We start from the raw sequence: 25,025 nt of genomic DNA on the forward strand, positions 1-25,025 counted from the left end.
TAGTTCCTACTCCCTTGTGGACCAAACTCACTTCTTTTAAATCAAACTATTACTTGCTAAATTTTGCTTATTTATCACTTTTACCTTAATAAGTTTTTTACTTTAAGTATGATTTTCCTTTTTCTGCCTTTTTTCAATCAGCTTGTTTTATTGTATTGCTTCCTTTCTTCGTAAAGCTGCCACCGAAATCAATTTGCCTGTATTATGTGTTGTTTTACAGATCTCAAAATTAAAACTATCAATAAAAACAAATTGCATGAAAACAAGATAACCGAGTTGAGTTAGCGACTGTAACTGTTACCTTGGCAAAGGCGGCGGCCGTCATCTGCACCCGGCCCTCATCGGAGGCGTAGATCTTCAGGTCGTGGCGGTAGGTGCTGTGGAGGCGCAGGAGGCCGCAGCCAGGAAACCCGGCGTAGTCCCCTGTGAACAACGCACAGGGCGGAGCGTCAGCGTTAACCGGCCGGGTTCCAACGCCGATGCACAATTCACAAACTGCTCAAGAGACAGCTGGATCGCTGACGTAGCTCAGAGAAAAAGAAGGGAGAATTGATGGTTGATTGCACCCAGATGTAGCACGATTTCCATCCATTAGCCGACACGGCACCGATACCGGTGCAACGTCACTTTCAGTTCAAATGCAAAGTCAAGCTACTTGTGAGATTTTCACATGGCTGTTCTTGTGAACTTTAAAGTTTAAGTAAAAATGAAGTGAAAGTGAAGTGAGTCAACGTGGCGTTAACCCGAAAACTCTATGGCGACAGCTTCGTTCCAGACGAAATCAAAGTCGGTGGATCACCTACAACGGAGAGAGACAGTCGAAATCTTTCTGCATGCTCAGCGGTCATCATTTAATGCAGCTGTAGGAGATGAACGCATAGCAAGGCACCCGGTAAAAATCACACTGATGCTTCATGCATTGCTCTTTAGTGTGCAGCCATGTAGCCGAGTGATGGGATGTGTTATCGCACCGCACCGGCGTGAACAGACATGAAAAATCTGGCATGTGTTTTCCTGAAGAGTTACCCTAAAATAAACTGACCTCAGACACCATCTCAAGAAAAATCCTTGAGAGTCAGGTAGAGATGACCAGTGGCAGCTGGAGATCTTATCTTTCTGGACTGCGACAGAGAGATTCAAGGAGATTCTAAAACATCTTCAAACCTTCCGACAGGACGCAGGGTCTCGGTTTAAACCTCCTCAGTTCAGGTGGTGTGAACTGGAAGGAGCCTTCAATACGTCCATCTTGGAGTCAGGCTCCTCATCTGGCGGCTTCTGCACATTTCGGGAGCTTCTTTTAAGTTTGATGTTGCAGCGATGGGGTCGGATCGGCACAGAAACCTGCTTAAATCGCTCAACAGTCCTGCATATTGTAACTGTCACAACCGCAGCAGTGTTACATTACTGGTTGTGTCTAGCAGAGCATCTGTTCCCTCACGGGACTGGTGTTTCACTGGAGAAAGAAAAACAGTTAATGGGAAAAAAAAAGTTTTTATTTACTGAACTCAAACTGTTAGGAAAATGTAATCTCTGTTTTGACATCAACTGGAAAAGACTGAGAAAAAGTAACAGTAGCTCATAAAAAAATCATGCTATAAAAAAAGCTTTTTAATCAAGAGGTAATTCTTATTGAGCTAAATTCAAGTCTCTACTTAAGTCTCAGCCCTCAATAGCAGTGTAAATATTTAAAGTAGCTCTCTGGTAATATTAGCTGCCTGCCTCTCATCTTGCATGACAATTGGAGACACAAACTAATATGTTTATCTTTTGGAAGTTGTGTAGAACTCAAGTGAGTCTTAAACAAGTATTGTGTGAATGTAGAGTGTAAACATGCAGATGAATTTTGAGTTTTTAGAGTTTCTTGCACACGTAAAATATAGATTCAGCACGATTAAGAGAAAAATGTCCCAAAGGAGCATTTTCTTTCATTTTTCTGCCTGCATCTTGTCGCAGCCCAGTGAGACGGGGGCTTAGCGGTGGATACAACCTCCACAAGAACAGAGAGATGTAGTTCTTGTCAAGAAACTCAAATGTGCCGTTACTGGGTGGAGATGGACGAAAACGTGGAAGCTTTGACCAGATTGAGTGTGAAGAATGGCGCTTCACAGCTTCAAAATACTGTGTGTGCACGAGTGACTGAGCTTTATCCACGATGGATCACAACAACACAAAACAACCCACAGCAAATCTCAAACGGGGGGGGGGACGAACATGGCTGTCCCGCCAGGTGAAATCAACCAAAATCATGATGAGAGAGCAGAGCACATGAGCAGGCGGAGCGGTGAGAGAGGAGCGGGACGGGCGGGCGTGTCCGGGAAACCCTTCTCTTACCAAAGTCAATAGGGGACTCACAGCCAAGGGACTGGCGATTACCGGCTAGTAGTTTACACAGTGCAACAACAGGCAAGAAGAGAAGAGCAGAGTTAATGGACACAACTGGTGGTGGAGAAAGAGGAGTGAAAACAGTGGCTGTGAGAGGGGAAAAAAAGAGAGAGAGAGAAAGAGGTGATGACACAAAAACCGCCTCCTTGTCATAAAAAAAGAAAGAACACTGACAAGTTGTGTCCATTTTCATTTGGCTCTGGCTGTTGTTGGAGTGTAGGAGGCATGCGCCGCACAAGAAGCATAAAGAGGGAAAGTGTGGGAAAAGAAAGAATAAATGGCACTACGGTGCTGTTTTGATAAAGGTGCTGCAGGAGAGGAGATTGCAGGAGGTTTGTCTTCTCACACACTTTACTTCAGGGGAGAATAAAGAGTTTCATCTGTGTCCAATGCAGACAACAAAGTGTAGTTCGTTCCACTGATGTAGTGCTGCACGGTTCACCTACTGAAAAGCCCTGATATGTGACAACGCATCGCAAGAGCTTTTTCACTTGAGAAAAGTTTTGTGTTTTGAAAACAATATCCATTTCCACGGCAACAGAAGAAACGCTGAAAAAGATGTGATTAGCATGCCGGGCCACTAGTGGGTGCCGTTTGTGCACACAGTGATTAATACGCTAGGAAAATGGACAAATGAGACAAGTTTGATTGGTATAACAAGTGACTGTCGACTCTAAAACCACCAAATCCAGAAAAATACGGACTGGAGTCATGACACTGTGGAGGAAAACCTTCTCCTTACTGTCCACCTACTCCTACACCTGCATGTGCAGAAGAATCATTCACTTAAGTTGCATGGAGAAGCGTGCCAAAGTTGCATATTTTCTGATGAAAGAGTTGAAGCACTTTAAAAAAGTTTCCCCTTAAGAGCAGTTTTCAAAAATTTGCATCTTTGGCTTCAAGTCCCATTGCCGTGTGAACAGACACCCAAAAAGTTGCAGTTACACAATAAGTTACAGAATTACTATACTGCAGTAGAGCGCTAAAATAAGGACAACAGATTCTACACATTTCTCAAAACAAAACACCATCAGTATAACCTGAGTAACATCAGGTAGTATAGGAGGCATTTCCTCTGGGAACAGTTATATGATGTTATGTTAGACACGAGGAGACGCAGCATCACATAACCGAGCCTCAGAGCAATTTTTTGCGTTCAGAAGAAAAAAAAAACACAAAAAGGTTTGGAAAAAAGAAGTCCAATAGAATCCATCCACCCCAACAAAAATAGAAAATAAAAAAGGGGGGTTCACAGGCTGCCCACAAATTCGGCCATCATGCTACTTCAGTGCATTAGGTGGTTGTCATGAAGCTTTGAGTATTCATTTACTCGGAAGTTAAACAGAGCTGAAGTCTCTGTCACACTCCACTAAAAGACAGGGATGATGGGCTTTCAGCTGGAATGTCAGGATGAACCTAAAAGGCACGATAACCTTCACAGCCGAACCTAATGGGGCCTTCACTAAACCTCTGAATGTTCCGGAGCTTTTTGCAGAACATGCTGTTCTCTAACAAGGACCTTAATTGCAAAAATCAAAACATGAAAGGACAAAATGTCCTGGTTGAATTAGATTTGTGATGAACAGTCCTTCTCATCATGCTGTTCACATTTGAACATAACGAGACCAAGGCAGACGCCGACCAGCTGACCAACGGGACGTCGCCACTGAAGGCTTCATAAATATATAGGATAACGCTCCGGCTCATGGAGGAGATAACGTGAGTGAACGGCTGCAGCAGACTGAGGTACCTCAAATGGAGTGACCTGCTTTTTTTTTCCAGAGAAAACAGCTGAGTCACAGTGTAGCAGCTCATAACTCTGTACCCAGAAGCTTTATGAGCCGAGGGCCGCCCTTCAAGAAGAACTTTCTACCAAGTCTCAGCACACAACATGCCCACTGGTAACAGCAGGAGACATTGTTATCAAGCGGTAACTGATGCTCAGAGCACAGGACACCTTATCCAGACATTTCTTGTTGTGGTATAACCTTCACTGATGGCTTTTGTTTCAATAAATGGTCTGAAATGAGGAAATCGCCACTGCATGTTTCTACTTTCGTGATATAATATCACTGCAGAGGGAATCTTTTTCCAGAGATTTCACCTGAAAGCCAAACATCCCCAAACTTTCTGTGAGAACTGCATGTCCCAAGAGTGTTTGTTTAGATTAGGTTTTAGTACAACTTCAGTACAGCAGCCATTCTTGTTAATTAAAGCTAACCTCCGTATTTACAGCTCGTGTTCAAACTTCATATTGAGACTTGTAAGACTTTTACATGTTTATTTCTCCCAGTAGATCTTTTCATAATTAAATGCCAGTGAATCATCTGATTTGTCCTCACGATTTTCGCAGTTTCAGCAGTCTTTGTTTGCTCCACAAATAGAAAGGATGACACTGCATTAATGTAAAGTGGCTGAAATGAACAATGACCGTCATAAGGTGAGCAGGACCTTCTTGGCTGTGTCGGCCTGTTAAATCACACACGAAAAACACCAGAGCCATGAATAAAACAAGAGAAGACGCAGCAGCTACCAGAAACCTGAAAATCAGGCGTAGCTGCTCAGTATATGACTGCATAGGCCAGCTATGTAATGTTTACATTGCGCATTAAGATGTTTTCAGACAGCAAGAAGAGAGGCTGGAGATATACAAAACAAGAGAGTCATGTGGGACAGGTGGGAAGGAAGGGCCTCAGAGTTCCTGCCTGGACGAAACCTTAGAGATATGAAGTGTTCCTGAGATGTTTCTCTACAAGATGCACTCTACAATGCAGAAAAAAAAAAAGAAGAAGAAGAAGTAAAGAAAGAAAGACAGAATTCAATATTCTGCAACATGCAACACAATAGCATGGAATGCATGTGTTGTCTGGAGAGTGTGTGTGTGTGTGTTTGTGTTGGGCTGGTACCTTGACCTCCGGGGTACATGCAGCGAAAGGCCCGGCCCAGCTCCTCGGCCTGAACCCGGCCGGCCGGCGTCAGCTCGCCGCCCCACTTCAGCACCAGCAGCAGAGACGGACCGTCCTTCTTGGAGTCTGCACGGTCACAAACGGCAGCCATGTGAACAGAAACACAATCTCACACACACACACATCGTTCCATTTTTCACCCACAGTTCAGTAGAGTTCGACTTTATACTGGTACCTTCCTCTTCACTGGAGGCTTTGGGCTGGCCGGTACGCAGGTAGGTCAGCTGCACTTTCCTGTTGATACCTGAGAAATGACCATACCTGGTAGGGACGAAGACAAACACAAACACAGACAAGTGAACACAGCACTCCGGTATCAAAACAGACAGGTCGACACAACTGAACTCCATCTTCAACACCTCTGTTTAAATGTTTTGACACCCATTCCATCTTTTCTACAACGCAGGCTGATCCAGGTGAAGACAACAAGGCAACAAGTCATCATACACACAGCTAAGCACTAATATTAGCACTCGGTTTAATGTCAGGTCAGTCATTCAGTGCGTCTTTGAAGTTAAACATCTGAAGACCAGAAGCTCTGGTGGAGCGACATGAACGGTTTTAGAGTGTGTGTGTGTGTGTGTGTGTGTGTGTGTGTGTGGGGCAGAAAGATAAGGTGAACACATATCAGGTGCTTCCACTTGCCCAGAGAGTGAAGCAGTAATAAGAATTTGGCACATCCTGTGGACTAATGACCACATGGCGTTCTCTAATAGGACGGGCAGCTGAGAGGACGCCTCAAAATAAAGCTGTGTCACGGCGGGGGCCTGGAGCTGGGAGAAATAACTGGCGGAGTGCCAGAGAATCCGAACGTGCGCATAAAATTCAGGCAGGCGAGGCTTTCTGGATGTGGACGGTTTGTTTGAGCTTCAGGACGGTCTGCAGGATGAAGGAGCCTCTCGGCTTCATTCTTAGGGACGTCTGTGCTGAACGATCACAATTAAAGCTTCCACTTCAAATAATCACTTCTATAATTATCCTTAATTCCTTGACTCTGACTTTTGAATCCCTTGTCGAGGATGAACTCTCCCTGTGGCTCCTGGACCCGGCGGCCCCGAACTGTCTGAAGAGGGATTAAATGTGGATGAATTATCGAGGTCAGTGTTTCACTTCATTTATACTTCAAGACTTCACCGACGGCAGCCAGAAGAGACTCTGGACCTCCGCTCCAATCTTATTTTCTAAAACATTACAGTGACGCTAAATGAGCCAGTCATACCTAAACAGGAGAGGTTTTACATTTTTCAACCAGATTCTATGAACGTGCGTACTGCCAGGGTCAAACTAAACAACCCCATGATGACCTCTGACCCCACATGTCAGACACACTCATGAGAAGAGGAACCATATAAACTGTGGGGCAGGTATTGATCTGCCCCCGTACGACAGCATGACGAGGAGGGCACGAAGCAGAGAGTCCAGCTGATATGTGGCGGGGGACGGCATGCACCGAGCAGCACGGCACACACAGAAACACAGTGAAACCGGCAGACATTTGACTGTGTACGTGTCCCATGTTAATGGCTAACAATGAATGTGCTTTAATGGAAATGATAGGGTCAGTGTACAAAACACCAGGAACAGGATTCAGAGTTTAACTCCACGGTTTTAACCTCATATTTACACCTATATGATCTCCACAGCTCCAAACAGAGCAATCAGTGGAGGAAAAGAACATTTTCCATTGTTTATGTAACATATTTAATCTAAGATTTCCCACATTCCTGATATTCTGTACACTCGGTGCTTGTTGGATTAAAGAAAAGGAGGGTGGGAAAACCTCATCCTTTAAAGTGAGAAGGGAGAGGGAGCGTACTGAGTGTCATTCAAGCTGGATTCCCTTCAGGAGACCAGGAGGGCAGGAAGGAAGGAAGGAAGGAAGGAAGGAAGGAAGGAAGGAGGGAGGGAAGGGTGGATCGGAGGAAAAAAAGAGACGGAGGGGGGAAGAAAAGATAACGCAGTTAAAGTCCATACATGAGGGAGGGAGTCTGGTTTCATCATGGTGAACGTGGCGTCTGCTTGTGAGTACGACATGACTGAGCACTGGTGAGGAGTCTGCTGATGAGTGGTGAGGATGAAGATGATGATGATGGCTGAGGCTGCCCGGCTGGATGAACAAGTGTGTGTGTGTGTGTGTGTGTGTGTGTGTGTGTGTGTGTGTGTGTGTGTGTGTGTGTGTGTGTGTGTGTGTGTGTGTGTGTGTGTGTGTGTGTGTGTGTGTGTGTGCGTCTGACGTGAAGCGCCGCTCACATTTCCAGGACGGTCTTTAGCTGCTCCAGTTTGGACTTCTTCTCCTCGATCTCGCAGTCGTTGTGCTGGCCCAGTTCGATCAGCAGCAGGCGGGCGATGTCCAGCACTTCCTGGAAAACACACACTACTGCGTTCAACCCGGGCAGCAACTTCTGCTGCAGGGGCATCAAACATAAGACCCGTGGGCCAAAACCGGCCTGCGAGAGGCTCCCGTCCCGCCAAACCACCAAGACAATGGTAAAAATGATTTAATGTGGGAGGAGTGGACACTGGGTCTGAACTGAAAAGTATTCTTCTCCTCTATATGAACCCATTTCTGGCCTCCTTGCACTTGATCCCAGTCAAATTTAGAATTCTTTTCAGGATTTTACTGCTTGTTTGTAGCAGTTTGAAGGGTGTGGGACTGTTTTACTTCACTGAGCTCTTCAGTTTACAACCCATCCAGAGCACCGAGTTCAGCCAATGAACTGCTCGTACACATGATCCAGCTTAAAATAACAAAAACAAAACATTTTCAACCACACAGCAGATTGAAACGCTGCTGAAAATCATCTCTTTGAACTGACTTTGGTTTTAGTTCTGCATTCAAACTACTGCCATCTGTTTATTGATGTTGAATCCTCCTTTTCCTGATACAAGGCGAAGTTGCATCAGCTGGAGGACGTGAGATTAGTTGGCTTCCAAGACAATCACTTATTTTTTCCTGGAGTAAATTAACTCAAATCAAACCAGGGTTTGAATCCCTCCTGACAATATGTATGTCTGTCCTCTCCTTTTCTCTTGAATCAACTGAACTGATTGCACTTCATTATAATAAAAAGCATGAAATAAACCATAAGTTCACTCTAAAAACCAGCAGATACTATCAGACAGGGTCCTGAATAATCTATCTACACAGCAGTTTTAGAACACATATCACGTGATTCAACAACAAAGAAAAAGAGGTTAATGACAGCTTAAAAATATTTAAAAAAAAAAAAAGAAAAAAAAGAAAAAGAAAAACAAAGACAGGACCCGCCTTGACTTTCCTGCTTCCTGACTAAAAGTCTTTCACTCTCCAGCAGGATTCAGAGGTAATCTGTTTGACACAGAAGGAAAAAAAGAAGAGAGGAAGGAGAGCGTGGGAAATTGGAGCCAGAGGCCTCCGTCATCCGCACTCACCTGAAGCTGCTTCGGCTTTTTAAGCTTCAGCTTTCCCGTCTTGTATCCGCCGCACTTCTCAAACAGTTCAAAGAATCTGACCGAGAAAACAGACCAAAGAGCCGTTAGTCTGCTGTACGGACGCATTACAACCATGTGGACAGTTGTCCTTTAAGAAATTCTCTTGAGATTTAAAAGTGCATCAAAACAGGAAGACGTTTTTTCGCGTGTTTCGACTCACAGAGGGTGTCGGACCTCCATTTTCATCTTTTGCTTAGGCGTGCGATCTCCATGCCGGATGATGGCGATAACACAGCGCAGCTCCATCCTGGAGAGGTCAGAAAGGTCAGGCACAAGGGTCAAATGTGGAAACCACTGTAGCATGTGAGCATGGCAATTCGGACGAGCGTGGCTGAACTATTACTGGACAAGAAACTCAAGGTTTAGAGATATCAATACTTACAAAGGTTTTGAGAACTTGTTTCATTAATTAAAAAAAAAATCATTTCTAAAAGATATACAGACTGTAAGATGAAAAATACTGATAAATTATGATAAATACACATTTATCACACACATTTATTTACACATTTAGTTTTTTATTTAAATATCTGGCCTTTAGGCGTTTGTTTTTGGGTGTCCCTGGACAGCGAGTCTCTGTGTACGTACATGGTTCCTGAGGTGGTCGGGACGATGGGGATGTCTTCTGCCTCCATGGGGATGGACCAGGGGATGTGGAACTGAGGGGCCAACTCCCTCATTACCAGGTTCCTGGAGATGAAGAGCAGAGACGTGTGGGGACGGGTTCAACTGATTCGATATGAAGGTGACCGGTTCATCTCCAGTCTGACGCTGCTGTTAGGACTTTATATCAGCTGAGCTGGTGAAGTGAACCAACAGGAAGTCATGAAGTGAAAAAATAAATAAGATTAAAAAAAAAAAAAAAGGAAAAAGCTTGAAAAAAGCTTCCACAATTTTACACCATGTTCTGAAAATACTTTAACACACTTAACATTAACATTATGCATGAAATCATAGTCAGATATGCTCTTTCTTGTTGAATAATTGAATTTTTCTCTGTATGTGGCCATCTTACGAGCTCTATTCAAAGGAACTGGAATCGAGGTAACGGGTCAGAAATACTACGGAGTGTAGTGAGAAGTAAGGAGACAAAACAGAGGTCATCCACGCTGCCAAAACAGAGAAGCTCCGTGTTTGAAAAGATATGAAGTATGCTGACTTACCCCAGCACTTTGGCACAGTCGTCGTAGTATTTCATGGAGTTTTTCACGAAGCTGAAGCCGTTCACGTCGCACACGAAGGAGTGGCCGTTGGCTCTGAGCAGGTCGAACCCGCACACTGTTTGCTAGAACACACACGAAAAGGGAAGAGCATTTAGCTGAAATACGACTTCAAACATCAGGCTGGTGCAAACAAGAATAAACCACCGCAAACGCAGCACGCACACACACACACACGCACACGCATTTTCCACAGTCGAAGCTTTGATTGTTGCGTCTTTTACAAAGTGGATCATTAGGAAATACGACGTCACGTATCGGGACAGAGTCAAGACTCGAGCTATGTTGAAGGTCACCAGTCTCCTGGAGAATGGCTTTTATAAAATCTGAAATGTGAAACAAGTACAACGCATTTGTTTTATTTTTCTAACATGTTTTTCGTAAAGCCTCATGAAATCTACATCTTGTTCAAAAGTCAGAAAAAAAAGTTAATTGTAGTTATAAAATACGAGATGAGCAATCCATCCTGTTCAAAAAGGTTTACATTTCCAGTCTTTCTAAAGAAACTCTCTCTATATGGCTCATAGCGTTCATCACTAAAGTAGTTTGTCTTTGGCTCTGAGTGTAAAACTGCAAATAGTTTCTGTAATGTAGAATTTTTCCAGATAATTCTCAGCTGAAGGCTCCGTTTACAACACGTTTCAAGAGAAAACATCGTTTGAGTTTCAGCTTCAGGAAAGCTTTGTTGACATGTTTTGAAAAGGATGTCTATTTACACGGAAATGGCAGAAACACGGAAAATAATGTAGTTAACAGGGCACCTTGTGAGCCGTTTTTAGAACATTGCGTGGGTCCGAGCGCTGTTGTCATGGAAACACAATGAAACTTTTGTGTTTTCTCTTGGAAATGTCGTGTGCATGGGGTTTGGACGCAGTCTGGACTTTGGGACCTTCCTGTGTGGAGTTTGCATGTTCCCCTCAACAGGTGTGGGTTACTTCAACACCCTCGGGTTTCCTCCCACACTTAAAATGCGTCTTTGAAGCACATTGCTGATCTTAAACGTCCTGCAGGTGTGAATGCTGTGATGGATCCACAGTGAATTACAGGTTATTAACTGAATCAGAACCAGGGATGCTTGATATATTGGTGCAATTTTGATTTTTAAAGTTTTGCATTGAACTCCAATTTTTTTATGCAATACCAGAGGATGAATTAGGAAAAATATTTAAGAAATTAATGGGATTTTTCCACTTCTGCCACCTCAAAGTGTTTTCACAGACTAGTTTGGACCACTGTGTTTCTGCAGCTTCGGGGCTTCATGCTGGTGAGCAGGACTCCAGTTTACCTTGAAGGCCAGGCAGACCTTGCGGGCCACCAGCTTCTCCATGGCGGTGAGCATGACGGGATACCGGATCTCCTTCCCCTCGCTGTCCCGCTCCACCTTTCCGTCCAGCGCGGGAGACTTCCTGGCCTCAGCGTGGGCGTAGTCCGGTCCAACTGTGTAAACCTGCAGCGGGATTTTTACGGTTTTCCCCGGTGAGTCGGCGCAGTAAAGCCCAGTCGGAGAGGCGTGGAGCGCCACGGACGGGTTCTGTTCCACGTTACCTTCACGTCGGTGCCGTCTGTCGGCATGAACTCCTCGTAGATGTAGGATCCCGTCTTTCTCACGCTGCTCTCTGGAGAGTACACGCTGCTGCGGCTGCCGATCTGAAGCAGACCCACAGAGACATTACGGCCAGCTGGTCAAAAGCAAGTCATAGTTATATACTGTATTGCAATTATCATCCACTGCCTCTCTCTGAAGAAGAACATGCAAACTCCACAAACGTTTTAATATTTGATGTATAAAGCCCAGGCCTGTATACGTCTCTGCTTCTCGCACCTTCCTGAAGAGCCTCTGGCTGCCTCCGCCTGCAGACGTGGGGTAGTAGATGTAGACGTTGTGGTCCTCGGCGCACACTGGCTTCTCCACGAAGGGCTTGGGAAACACCTCCCCGTTCACCTCCACATGGTCCTCCCCCTCCACCAGGTTACACTCTGCATGGGGGGGCAGAACTTTAAATTCAGATGACCACAGCTCAAATGCTAAAAACAAAAAAATGTCCGTGTGAATGTTTTCTGGATAAATTACTTGTTAAAAACAGTCAGTGAGATTATTAGATTACTGCAGTCCTTTTTATGGAAACAGACGCTGCCATCGTGGTGCGAAATGAACAAGTAGGTCACGTTTCAAAAGCACCAGATTTTTTCCAACCGCATGTTCTGCTGTTCAGCATTTTAAAGTGTTGGAGAGTCTTTAGGAAGTAACAGCACAAACATGACTCAAACATGCAGTGTTAGGAGTCTTTGGGCTAAAAGTAAAGGTTTTGGAGTTCAGGTTATCTGCAGTCTGGAGCAGGTTTTTTAGAAGCTCTCTGTTGCAGTGGGGAATGACGCGGATGTTATTCTGCTATCGAAGAGCTGGCTCTCACTGCATCATCCTGCTGTAATCGGCTCTGTGCTGCAGCATTCTGGTTTGTTTACCGACTTCCTTGCCTAGCGCCGCGCTGGTTTTTGGCACCTGGGCTGAATGTCTGACACCTCTGCCTCAGGGCGAGGATGCTTATTCAAGTGTGCAATAAAACAGATTTGAACTTTGATCTTGAGGTAATGATTTGCAGAAGAAAAGAAGGCGTCCCACATGCTGCATTTCAGTTCACGCCCATAACATGGAATGTCTTGTATTCTGGGCTTGTCAGCTGATCACATTAACACAGGTCACAAAACAGTCTGGATGCACCTGCTGGAGGAGGAACTTGGTCTTCCTGGATTAGCAGAATAATAATCCATGATACCAGTCAGTAGAGTCACACTGCACACACTCACATGAAACCTCAATTTCTGAATTTTAGACCTCAAAAAGACGGAAAAAAAAGCCTGAATTTCAGGTTCCTGAGCCAACCGGAATGCAATTCAGGTATTATCCAGTCACTGTGATTTATCTGTTCAACTGCTTTCAAGACTTTGGTCAGACTGTTTTTGTTTCTTTGCAGTTCACACAGAAAAAAGATTTCCACGATATCCAATGAATCATGAAAGGACGACACTGTCAGAAAGATGCTTCTTTGCAGGTGTGCTCAGCCTGAGAGGATTTTATTTTGCAGGCTTTCTTGCATCATTAACAGAAATCAAACTTTTCAGATATATTCATACGCCCTATATGACCTGTTTATCTCCTGTGGAGGGTAGATAGACACTCGTGCTCACCTTCAGGGTTATCCGGGTCTCTGTTCAACACGGCGTAACGAGGTAGGTCGATGCCCTCTTCTTGCAGGATCCGATACACTTCCCTCCTATCATGTAACACAACACGGTTACAGACAGACTGAGAGAACAAAAGACACACTGAAACTGCACAACCTGAGCATCGTCTCTGTGTTTATGCGACACAGTTATGCAGTTAATTTGAAATACAACATGTGCATCTAATAATGGAATTGCATGACTGCCCACTACTTTGATTGTAAAGAAAGAAACCAGTCGGGTGAATGAACTCATCTGTCCGTAGCTACAGAGTTTTGCAGCCACATATCTAAATATTACTGCACCTGCTGCAAAAAGAAGCGCACTGTGAAGTTTAAGTGATGTGAAAAGTCTGGTCAAGTGATGGAGAGTGTCCCAAATGATGAGGATCACGTGACCCAGCAGTGCTGGGTTGTATTACAGCGAGCAGTCCTGCTCTAACGAACAAGTTTTACAACTTTAAGCCTTCAAAAGATAAGCTCAGATTACTTCTTCTGGTCATTAAGCCTCATCATGCTCAAACCTGTGGCTACTGTTATGGAATTGTCCGAAAGTTCCCCTCTATATCATTTATTTCTGTTTCCTTACTCATGTGACACATTGAAGAAATTCGAGTATGTTTGTATTGAAAGACCATCTTTTGCGAAGCATCGACACTGTGCAGAGGTGGCTCACAACAACCTCCAGTCTTTGAATATAATTTGCATATGGAGTATGAATTAGGCTTAATTTAACGGTTGTCCTATCGGTACTCTGTGTCAGCAAGTATCTAAAGCTTAGTATTCATACATTCACACCAGAAAGAGAAACTGCAACATTATCAATAAGAAACAAAACTAAACATAAAATAAATTAATACAAACCAATGTCAAAAGCAAAACAAAATGAGTAAAACGAAATTATAAGAAAGTAAATACCCCATATATAGTAAAATGTAACAGTAAAAATATCAAATAACGAAATCAACAAACTCAAACACATTCAATGACAATAAGTCAAACTCAATCAGGTGTGTGTATCTGCTTAAACCACACGTTTCTGTCCTTTAAAATCTCACGACAGCGCTGTACCTGTCCTGAATGAAATACTGCATGTTGAGGTCGTTGATGAGCAGTGGATTCCTGAGCTTGGCGTACTCCACAGCTTTGTCCAAAGGGAAACCTAGACCACGAAATATGTCCCATTAGGATCATGAGTCCAAGCAGTCTGCTCATAACGACAACTTTCACACTTTTTAAAACAGTGAGAGGCAAGTTTTTCCAGTTCTGCACCGCATTATATTCCCACATGTGAAATAATCAGAACTACCACATTAATTCAAAGGTTCCTCTTTAAAATCTGCCTGCTGGTCTGTAAAGCTCTGAACGGTGTCGGGCTTCAAAACATCTCAGGTTTACATGTTTCTGAAGCTGATCCGGTTCTCCAGAAAACACCTCGGTTTGAACCCCAACATCTAATCCCACGGCCGTCACTTCCGTCTCAGACTCCCGGTTAACATGAGGGGAGAAGGAAGAGGACCTGGCAGCGCAGTAAGTCGCTCCCTGCTTACCGGGAGGATTTACTGTCACTCCGGTGGACGGATCCCCTCGACTGCTGAATTATTAAATCTCCCTCTTACAGTGATTAAAGCTATCTCATTAAAACGTCCTCAAGGACTTCCAACTCTCGCCACACTATAATCCAGGTACATCTTATGCAGTCGAAGTTCCAGTGAGAGTCACTTGTCCAAGAGGGGAAGCTCCTGTGGTAGAAAAGCACATTATCCACACACTGGAGTATGTGTGAGAGTTAAATTTTCACCTTTGGAGTGGAAGGAGATGAGGCAGTCGCAGAGAGGCCATTTCTCCACCGGTTCCTCCAGGATCACCTCCTCGGGGAAGATGACCACGTCGATGTAGTCGAACTTGCAAAGGCGCTCCAAGATCTCAGTCATGGGCTTGGACTTGGACTTTTTCATCATGGCGCATATGCCGACGACGATCTGTCGCTCGGCGGGCTGGCGGGGAGGACGGGGAAGCAGAGACAGACTCAGACTGCTGCTTCATGTGTTCAAGGGTTAAACCACTTAGAGAACTGTCTGACCCTTCTTCTGGCCAACCTTTGAATTACCTCCTCTCATCTGATAATGGGCCCTACAAATAGCACTGTTCATCTCTCATCTCGGGACTAACTTCATTTCTTGTGTGTAATGAGCTCCGCGGCCCCCGGGGGCTCCTGCAGAGGCTACAGACTATTATCAGATCCCTGAATCGGTCATTACTCTCTGGGAAGTCTGGAAACATCATCCTGTGACCGCTGCCAAAACTAGGGGAAGCAGTTACTACTGAGAAAACACTTCCAGAAACTTTATCACATTTATAGAGTTTCTGAGAGGATAACAAAATACAGTTTATGTTTTTATTATGAGATACTTTTTTTTTTTTTTTGAAGAGGGGAATGAAGATTGAGACTGAACTCAGCTACCTGATCACGTGAAGACAAACAAAACCACGACCAGACTGTAGCCGGTATTTAACTGCAGTAAAGGCCTTTTATAGGCCACGGGGCCTTACAAGTGTTTATCTTCCGCTCTGTTCTCACGCCAGTCTTTGTATATTTTTGTCTCCACTTCTTTTTCCACAGACCAAATCTTCCCTAAATATCCAGGCCTGTTGACTTCCTACTGCACGAAGAGGAAAACACTGAATGTCCCTCCTCTCTGCTGGACATGAATCCTTGAAATCCAATCTGATACGGCTCATGGTAACACTATTTCCAGTTCAAGGTGACAAACTTTCAACTGGAAACATTGTTTTCCCAGCTTTACGCTGTATAAGTGTGCTATCTGAGGATTTGACTGGGGGCTCCTACCGACTCATCCTCGTCGCCCTCCATCTCCTCTTCTCGAAACATCTCGTTCCTCATGCCTGCCTCCGCCTGGCCCATGTCGCGCTCGTCATCGTCGCAGCCAATCACAAAGCGAGGAACGTCCCTGCCGCTCGGCCCCCGTGCGTCGCCCGTTCTCAGCCCCGGTCCTCGGCGGGCCTCGGACATCACAAGCGGAGAGGAAACATGGCTGCTGCGGCGAGGCCCCCTCTCAGAATGCGGTGCGACCGCGACGGGAACGGACCGTGTTGCTCCGCGCTGCTGAGCGAGCGACACTTGAGAGCTGCGGCGGCCGTGGCGAGCCTGCTGATAACACTGAGGTAGAAGAGTGAGGTGGGAGAGGGGGGCGTGGACTCCACGTGCGGCGGGGTGAACGGTCAGGACTGCCGCCGTGAGACCGCCTGCTTCAGGCGGTAGGAGGGGGTCTGGGAGAAAACGGGTCCCGGCCACACAGGGAACTCCTCAGTCAACATCTGAACGTCATTTTTCTTGGCCTGGGAGAAAAGAGAAAGAAAACAAAGTGGCAGAAATCAGTGTACGACTGGCTGAGCAACTAATTCCACACAAATCCTGAACACACAAAGCTAAACATGAATAATTACAGAGAATTTAGCGCAGAAACACAGTAATGGCAGTGACAGATGATCCTGCTGGTGAATCTCTCTGTTGACCCAATGAAAGTCTTAATTACAGTCAATAAACATTGAATCAACAAACCAATCATTACAGGACACACATTGCACTGTTTTTTTTATAATTCTACAGCAGAAAATCAGAATAAATCTGATCAATATGATATTAATAGGATGTGTTTGTCCACTTTCTTTGTCCGTCATCAACAGCCTGTCTGTTCCCAACAGCTCAACGCAACAATGAAATTTAAAAGTTACAATTCATTTGGCATATCCGCTTCCCACAATGTTTCCAGACATGAAGGGAAGCGGAAAAAAGGAGCTTCGCTGTAGTGACAACCTTCAGATCTGCGTAGCTCCGGTTTAAAATCACATTTGACTGAAGAGTGGCGGTGGGGACGGCTCCATCTCTGTGGCGTTCAGGTCACTCGTGTTTGGAAGAAATTACAGAACAGCAGCTAAACAATGTGCTTCAAAGTTGTTTTGTTGTTGTCATTTGGTAAAGTACATCTGAACATCTCAGCTTTTGTTCAAGACATATTTTCAGTACAATAAATGCCACATTAATGTGTATATTTGCAGGGAATATGCCGTCTTAACCACACAGCCTTTATCACGGATGTCGTGACCAACACCGAGTCTCCCACCTCCATGGAGGAGAAGAGATAACTCTTATCACAAGATGTCAGAAAATGTCTCGCACCATGTTTCTAGATAGTTCGTAGAATCAAAACAGAAATACTTGAAATGCCGTATCACAAAGTCAACACGAGGTGCCAAGCACCAGCGCACAAGCAAACTGTAGTAATTTATAACTGAACTGGATACACTTCAAACTCTTCCCCATCGACCACATGACGTCAAAAATAAAATGCGGTTTTCTTTTCAGAGCATCCTGCTGTTTCTGTAAGAGATCCAAAGTGAGACTTTTGCATTATGCCGATTACATAACAAATGAGGCGGTCCTTCCTAATGTGCTATATGACAAAACGCCACACAATCAAGAAACAAAGCTGCCGGTTCGCTCCCCGAGGCAAAGAGTGAAACGAAGCCAAGCCTGAAGAAAGACACTTGCCAATGTGCACAAACTCCAGCTCACGTGCCTCTCATCACCACCGGCCTTCAGATCCAGGGTGCGCGGATGGCGTCACCGCCAGGCGACTGTCCACGAGCCAGCTGAGCGCTGGTCGCCGTGTCTGAACGACTGCCCGGACTTATTTAAAGGTGCATCCACTCGCGTGTGGAGCAGATTGTTGGCCGAGCTCTCCGGCCGCTGTAGAGAAAACGCACCGGTCCTCGGTTCTGGACTTTCCGCCTGGACATACCTCAACTGAATCACACACTCTCTCACACACACATTCACGTGACCCCGCCTAACCTTGGTGCCCAAAAATAACTGCGTCCTCTTCTGCAAGACAGGAACTAAAGAGGGAGGCGCGTAGATGACGGTGTCGGATGCCAGGGCTCAGCTACACTGCCCAAGGATAACTCATCATTACCGGCCCCCGAGGCGATGACAGGCCGCACTAAACCCGGTGGCAGCTCTTCTTGATGGTTCGGGGGGAGTCGAAGAACACTAACACAGATAAACTCGTAAATAAATGCTCAGGAACGGCTGCTAGGGAGGCAGCGCTGCGCCGGAGCTTATTCAGCCTTTGCATCCCCAAGGACGCGACCTTTAGCCACGCTACCGGCGCCGGCAAGATAAAGAGTCCCCGCATCTCAAGGAAAACGCAGCCGCTCACTTCAGCTGCGCGCCATTAAACGACTTGGAACCAACACACTGATCACACCATTTAAATAACTGACATGCAGGGAGGGATAAACAACTTGCTGTGAACAGCTGCAGTGTTGGTCTGAAGCGGAGGAACCTCTCGGCTTCCAGCATGACTCCACACTGCTGCTCCAGGTACAGAGCAAGTTCACGCGGCGACTACCCGGAACAGGGATTCCTCAAACACCAGACATTCATGAGTAGCTGCCACCAACGTGCACGAGCTCTGACAATCACTTCCTGTGAATAAAAGCGTTTCACTAATGTGTTTGGATGACCGTTCCAGCAGAGTTCAATGACAGTCTTACCTATTCGGCTGATCAGTTTCAGTTTTGGGGGATTTAGTCATCAGAATGAGAGCCTCATCTCTAAATGTATCTGTCAGAATCTAATCCCTCAGGTTGCTGAACACTAGTCCCGACATGTGGCCTATTTTCCTGCAACATGTCTGCTTTTTATTCATTCACTGTGCTTAATGCAATCAGCATTTAATCCACTGGACTCTCAAAATACTCACTGCTCAACTCACTAACAACACCACTAAACGTGGGAATCAAGCTGCCATATATTCTAAGGAGGGTTTTTTTTGTTGTTGTTGTTCGATTTAGGTGTTGAAAACACACATCCAATGAAAGAAAACCAGTTCATGGCAAACTCTTAAAGTAATTTTTGCTGTGTTATGATCAAATTCCACAGTTGTAATTGTCCTAAAATATAAAAGATTTGAGTAATTTAAGTGGAATCACTAGTACTAATCAAATGTAGTTCTGGCTGTGCAATAAACACCGATTGACGGAGACATTTGGGGTATATGAACTGGACAGAGGTGTCAAATATGTGGCCAACGGGCCAAAATCGGGTCACAAGTGAGCTCAATTCATCCCGTGGGACGGCATTAAGAGTAAAGATAACCAACATGAACAGTTCATGATGAACTACAATCTTTCGAAAACAAGTTACCTTTATGTTCAGCTTGTCCTTACCATCTCATGGCTCCTGAAACAGCAGTGTCACCGTTAGAAGTGCTCAGGGAAGGTTCTGGAGTTTGAGATCAAACTGAGTTTTGTGTGTTGATGAAAATATGGAGTCATGTCACCCTGGAAGCAAACTGCTGTTGTCCATATACTGAGCATGCGCAGAATGATTACTGACTGCGACTGTGGTGCACAGGTGCAGCAGCAGCAACGCTTCAGAAAAGTTGCATCTTCCGCTGGCTTTGCAGACAGAGTTATAGCAATTTCAAAAAGCGACGTTTTCACTGGCTCCGAGCGCCGTTGTCGTTTAAACAAACAAGTAAAGCGCTGCAAAACTTTTACGTTTTCACTTGAAACTTTGCGTAAGCGAGGCCAATGATTACAGATTTGAAGTCACGAACAGGATGTGCAATAAGCAATCTTTTACCCTCTTCCTGATGTCTATGTGTTTTTTTTCCTCACATCTCCATCAATAAATCAAACTGAAACACTTTCGATCCCTTATTTTAGGTCAACGTGAGGTGTGTTCGGGGCTGAGTGGATACGCTATCTACACAGGTGAACACAACAGAGTCGATTAAGCATTTAATGCTCTCTCAAAGGAGACAAAAAAAAAACAATCCAACTCCATCATCACAGACTTGCTGCTTATTCCCCTTGAAACTGGATTTCACTCATGTATAAATTAGAGCGCTGATTAAAAACATCCCCAGCTGCCACCCTCGGGCCCTCGCCTGGGAATGAGCCACCTCCGTCATCGTAGCAGAGCCGTAGATCAACAACACGACTCCAATAAAAGGCTTTTAACCTTTGAGACAGGTGGCTCCGCCGGGGAGGGGCGGGTCATTAGCTCCCAGTCACTATCGCCGCTGCCCTGATAAGATGGGAAATAAACAATGAGCTGACCCAGCAAACCTTTGTTTATCAACTGTTGTCAGACCAAGGCCACTTCCAGAACAAAACACATTCATCTATGGATAAGTCTGCTATCTGGATAATTAATGGGGACTGCTCAGAGGTGCTACTCTTCTATCAGGAGAAAAGCTGATTGTGCATAATCTATGAGGAGTTAATGGCTAAATCATATATTATCACAGCTCATAAAACCCTCTGCTGAGGTGCCGGCAGCCAGAAAGTATCACAGATAGCCACGTGACTGACGCTATCCGGAGTGCAGCTGCCAGAGAGTCCCTGACATTCACCCACCCATCACACTGTGAGGAGGCGAGCTCCGAGCACAGTTAACGAAATGCTGATAGCTCCTGGTGAAGAAACACACTGCACTGATAATCACAACCACACAAACCAGAGGTCCCAGGAAATGAAGAACAATGCAACAGTTTGTGTTACTTCCAAAAGTTTATAAATGGGAACATGACCATCAATAAACGATAAGATTCCAAATAGAGGAAGCCAAAAGTGAATGATCATTCAGAACAAGGCACGTTTAAGGTACTTCTGCCACTTCGTGGAACTCCATCGTCGTTGGTCGTCTTTTTAGATTAGTTTGTTCTCGGTCAGCAGTATTCTCTCTGTCTGTTTGGGGTCATTTGATGACCACCACTGGGTCTATCCGTAAAAATATAGCTTATATAGATACATATAATTTAGATGGAAATTGGGGTAGTTTGTGCATGTTTTGAGGTTAAATGAGTTTCAACTTGTACCAACTGTGGTTTTTGTGTCACTTTGTGGTCATTTTGCATGCGTTTGCTGAACTTTTTGGTTATTTTTTTATTCTCTAATGTATTTCCATGATGACTTTGTGTCTCTTTTGCAGTTCGGCATTTTCTGATGGTTGTTTTATTTCCATTCCTGCTTCATTTTCAGTGATTGTTCCTTTCCTTCTGGTTGGTAGATGTGATCATGTGGTTATTATGGATCTCTATGCTGACTTTCATGCGTCTCCTTGTGATGGTTTTGTGTCTCTTTGCTCCAAATGGTGTCACTTTTGGTCATTATGCATCACCGTGCCATCAGTTTCATACTTATTTAAAGCTGTGCTAATTTTGTTTCCCCTCGTGGCAGTTTTGGCATTTCCATACTGTTGCTTTATGTGTGCCTGTGCTCATTTTGCATCCCCCTGACATTCTTTAGTGTGTCACTGTGGTAATTCTGTGCCCTTAAGTACAGCTTGATTTTCCTTGTGGCTATTTATTGCCATTTTGTGCATCTGAATGATTATTTTAGCATCCGACAATGGTTAGCTGATGTCTTTTGTGGCATTTCTGTCTCCCCTTGTGGTTGATTAAGGTGTCACTGGGACACTTCGGTGGGATCTTTTTGGTCAATTTGGATTTCCTTGCAGTTGGTACTATCACATTGTGGTGATGTTTTGGTTTTCCCTTGAAGCTGATCACTTCTCTGTGAAATCTGAGCCTCTTCAAAGCTATTTCTGTATTTTTTAAGTTCTTTTTGCTCGTTACATTTATTTGTAGTAGCTTTGTGTCTCACTGTGGCTATGCTGTTTGTTGGTCTTTTCATGTGGCATTTTTCTGTCCGATTGCAACAGTCATTTTACATTTTCTCATTGTGTTGCATCTACATCTCTGTGGTCTTTTTGTTGCACATCTGCATAGATGATGAGCCATTTCAGTATTTTGTGCCATTTTGCATCATTAAATTCTTGCTTCTTTCATGCTGATTTTGTTAACTTGTGATTGCTTCTGGCTTTCTGTATTCTTTGCATTTTGTTGTGGTTATTTATCCATGTGGTTATCATGGAGTTATTTGGCATAGTTTAAGCTCTTATTGAAGCAGTTTGTGGTCATCTCATTGTTGATTAATGTCTCACTGTGACATTTTTCATATCCCCTTTAGGTCCTTTGGCATGTCACTGGTCTGTTTTGCATTCTCTCTGGATTTTAATCAATATGAGGGTTTAGTATTGGCTCCTGACACTGACCCCTGTTTGACACTCATGTGTACTTTACAGATTTGTGCTGAACGTTCAACAACCACATAAACGGGGTCACTGGCAGAGCTCAAGTGTACTTTCTGTTTACACACACACACACACACTCCACAGGTGCCCTGCAGCCTCCCTCCAGCCGCCACCAGCTGCACTCAAGTCCGCCCAGCTCAATGAATGAGTCGGATGGAGGGTGAACGGAAAGCCCCCGGACACTCGGAGGTAAACCGGCTCTCTTCACACTCACTAAGCGTTCACAAGCTGCCCTTAAATTCAACATTTTCCACGGAGTTAAGTCCCACTTCTGCGCCCACTGCTGCTCTCGAACCACCGCCGGGAGGAGGCAACACAAAGCCGCTAGAGCAGGAGACTCACCGGCAGAAAACTCCTGGAAGTCGGTCCGTCGCTCACTTCCTTGTTTGCCGCGCTCGAGCGACGCGGCCGCCGTCTCTGCCCGGTTTCATGTCCTTTCAAAGACCCGGTAAAGTTGAGGGCGACGCGTTAAAAGTTCACGTCCGGTCACCGGCGCGGGGTTCAGCCTGCTGCCGCACAGCGCCGCGGGCTTCCTTCCTCTTTTCACCTCCTGCTCTTCTCTTAACGCGTCAAGTTTAGCTGCGACATCTGCGCCGTCTGCCGGCAGCGGCTGGTACTGCACCACGGCGCTCTTTCTCGCCTTCACGCGGGAGCCTCAACAGTATTGCGCCCCCTCGTGGCGCCAGCTGGCACTGCACCACAGCGCACCGTCACACAGGGCACAGTGAACTCAACACAAGTAAAAAACTTTTAATGTTTCTGTTCAGATGAGAAGATAAATAACGTTTCATTTCCTGAAATTTCAGCCTCAGAATTATGACTTTAATTTGACTGCCTAAAAATCACAATTTGACTTTATTTGATGAGAAATAAATGTCAGAAATCTGAAGAAAGTCAGGATTCGGAGTTAATTTTCTGTCTTGTTTTCATCAGTGTCCAATTAAATTCAGAATTCTGTCTAAAATTCATAATTTTGCCTTTTTTTAAATAACCTGTATCTCTAGGATCTGAAGTTGTAAGACATGCTTGCATCTCTAGAAGTTATATGCCTAAAAAAATTGAGAACAAAATCTGAATTTAATCTCAAACTTCAGTTTTTCTAATCAGGTGAAATTCAGCAGGAAGAGAATGTAGGACAGTTCATGCTGTAATCTTTTTTGGAGAAAACGTCTGAATTTTGACTTTAATTTGACTGAGAAAATAGTCAGATTGAGAAAAGTCGGATTGTTCTGCTTAATCAGAGTTGTTGGTTTTTTGGTATGAATCTTCAGGAGTTTGTCAGGAATTAATCTCCTTTTTTTATCTGCATTTTGATTTGGCTAGGAATAAAGAAAGAGACCCAAGAAAAGTCACGATTCGTGAGATTTCTCTCTTTTTTCATCCTAACTTCAGAAGTATTTTCTTCAAACCTGTTAGCTGCAGGATTTCAATCTGCACGTCTGAACATAACCTTGTTTCTTTAATATATGGTCTTTAATTTATGATATATATGACATTGAAGAAACACCCTGAGGAAAAATAGGCAAAATTTTTTATTCTTTTTTTTAATGGAATGAAAGTCAGAGTAACAGTCAAGATTCTGAGATTAATCTTATTAAGAAAAACAAAGAACAACATTTGACATTATTCAATACAAAAAATAGCTCCCAATAAAGAATGCTGATTTAAAAAAAAAATGACAGTGGCCACCCTACAGCCTGCACAGCCAGGCCACTAAAGAGGCTTCTCTTACTTTCCTCCAGAGGGAGATGTTGTCCTTTAAATCTAAGGTGATCAGACCTGCCTGATGCAAAAGTAGATTATTGTTTGGATACAGGAAGATTCGCTGAGCTTCTTCTGGCCCCTATCAATTTAAAACATGAAGAGCTTTCTTTTAACAAGCAGTTAAAAAAAATAAATCAAACTTGAGTTTACTGTCAGTTACAGTAGCCAGATACTTATAATTAGGGACCATTTCCACTGACTGGCTCATGAGACATTCATTTACCCATACATCATTATTATTGACGTTTTCATTCTTTCATTTATTCGTTGATGTCAAATGTTTTTCATTTCCTTAATTTAAGATGGACTTTCTGTGACCTGACTGACGCTGATTTGGATCGGATACCTGAGGCTCTGACGAATAAGATGATTAAACCAGCAAACCCTCCAGCAGCTCAGTCTGACTGTGTGCAATTTGACTCATACTTGACTACAATTTACACCATGTAATCTAATCTGGTCATTTTTAAATCAAAAGTCACCAATGAGTACAGTCGCAATTGGAATTTATATTCATACCTCAAATCCTTCCTGAAGTTCAGCTGACGTCTTTTAAAGCAGCGGCAACGCTTCAAACTGTTCCCGATTAAAGTTAATCTTTTCAGTTAACAATCACACAACTTTCAGATTGAAAACTTTACCTCTAAGATTGAACTCAGAGGATATTTTTTGATCATTTTCAGGTTCGTTTCAATCATTTGGAGCTCATATCCTTCAAATACACACTAATCTGAAGGGGGTTTGGTACTTTTCTTTGACTTTTTAGGAAGTTTTCTAAGAGTATTTCTCTAGTCGGGGCATGGTTTAATAT

At 44.2% G+C, this 25,025-nt stretch overlaps 1 protein-coding gene across 3 annotated transcripts in view; it reads right to left on the reverse strand.

The window, feature by feature from the left end:
• Positions 1-23,009, reverse strand: part of LOC115391952 (inositol hexakisphosphate and diphosphoinositol-pentakisphosphate kinase 2-like) — a 46,191-nt gene extending 23,182 nt beyond the window's left edge. Inside the window, exons 1-16 of one of the 3 annotated variants that reach the window (XM_030096392.1) lie at positions 22,793-23,009; positions 16,112-16,620; positions 15,062-15,257; positions 14,332-14,422; positions 13,226-13,311; positions 11,862-12,016; positions 11,585-11,686; positions 11,325-11,486; positions 9,983-10,104; positions 9,408-9,509; positions 8,980-9,066; positions 8,760-8,835; positions 7,599-7,708; positions 5,524-5,609; positions 5,289-5,414; positions 302-423 (exon numbers count right to left, since the gene is read on the reverse strand). In XM_030096392.1, coding sequence (XP_029952252.1) covers positions 302-423; positions 5,289-5,414; positions 5,524-5,609; positions 7,599-7,708; positions 8,760-8,835; positions 8,980-9,066; positions 9,408-9,509; positions 9,983-10,104; positions 11,325-11,486; positions 11,585-11,686; positions 11,862-12,016; positions 13,226-13,311; positions 14,332-14,422; positions 15,062-15,257; positions 16,112-16,294 — 1,806 coding nt within the window. In that variant the 5' untranslated portion in view covers positions 16,295-16,620; positions 22,793-23,009. Of the gene's footprint in view, positions 1-301; positions 424-5,288; positions 5,415-5,523; positions 5,610-7,598; positions 7,709-8,759; positions 8,836-8,979; positions 9,067-9,407; positions 9,510-9,982; positions 10,105-11,324; positions 11,487-11,584; positions 11,687-11,861; positions 12,017-13,225; positions 13,312-14,331; positions 14,423-15,061; positions 15,258-16,111; positions 16,621-17,098; positions 17,287-22,792 lie in introns of those variants that run through there. The other 2 variants (XM_030096393.1, XM_030096394.1) reach the window with 2 other exon arrangements.
• Between the last annotated feature and the right edge of the window lie 2,016 nt (positions 23,010-25,025).

This window comes from Salarias fasciatus, chromosome 7, assembly GCF_902148845.1.
Source record: "Salarias fasciatus chromosome 7, fSalaFa1.1, whole genome shotgun sequence".
In the NCBI taxonomy this organism is placed as follows: Eukaryota; Metazoa; Chordata; class Actinopteri; order Blenniiformes; family Blenniidae; genus Salarias; species Salarias fasciatus.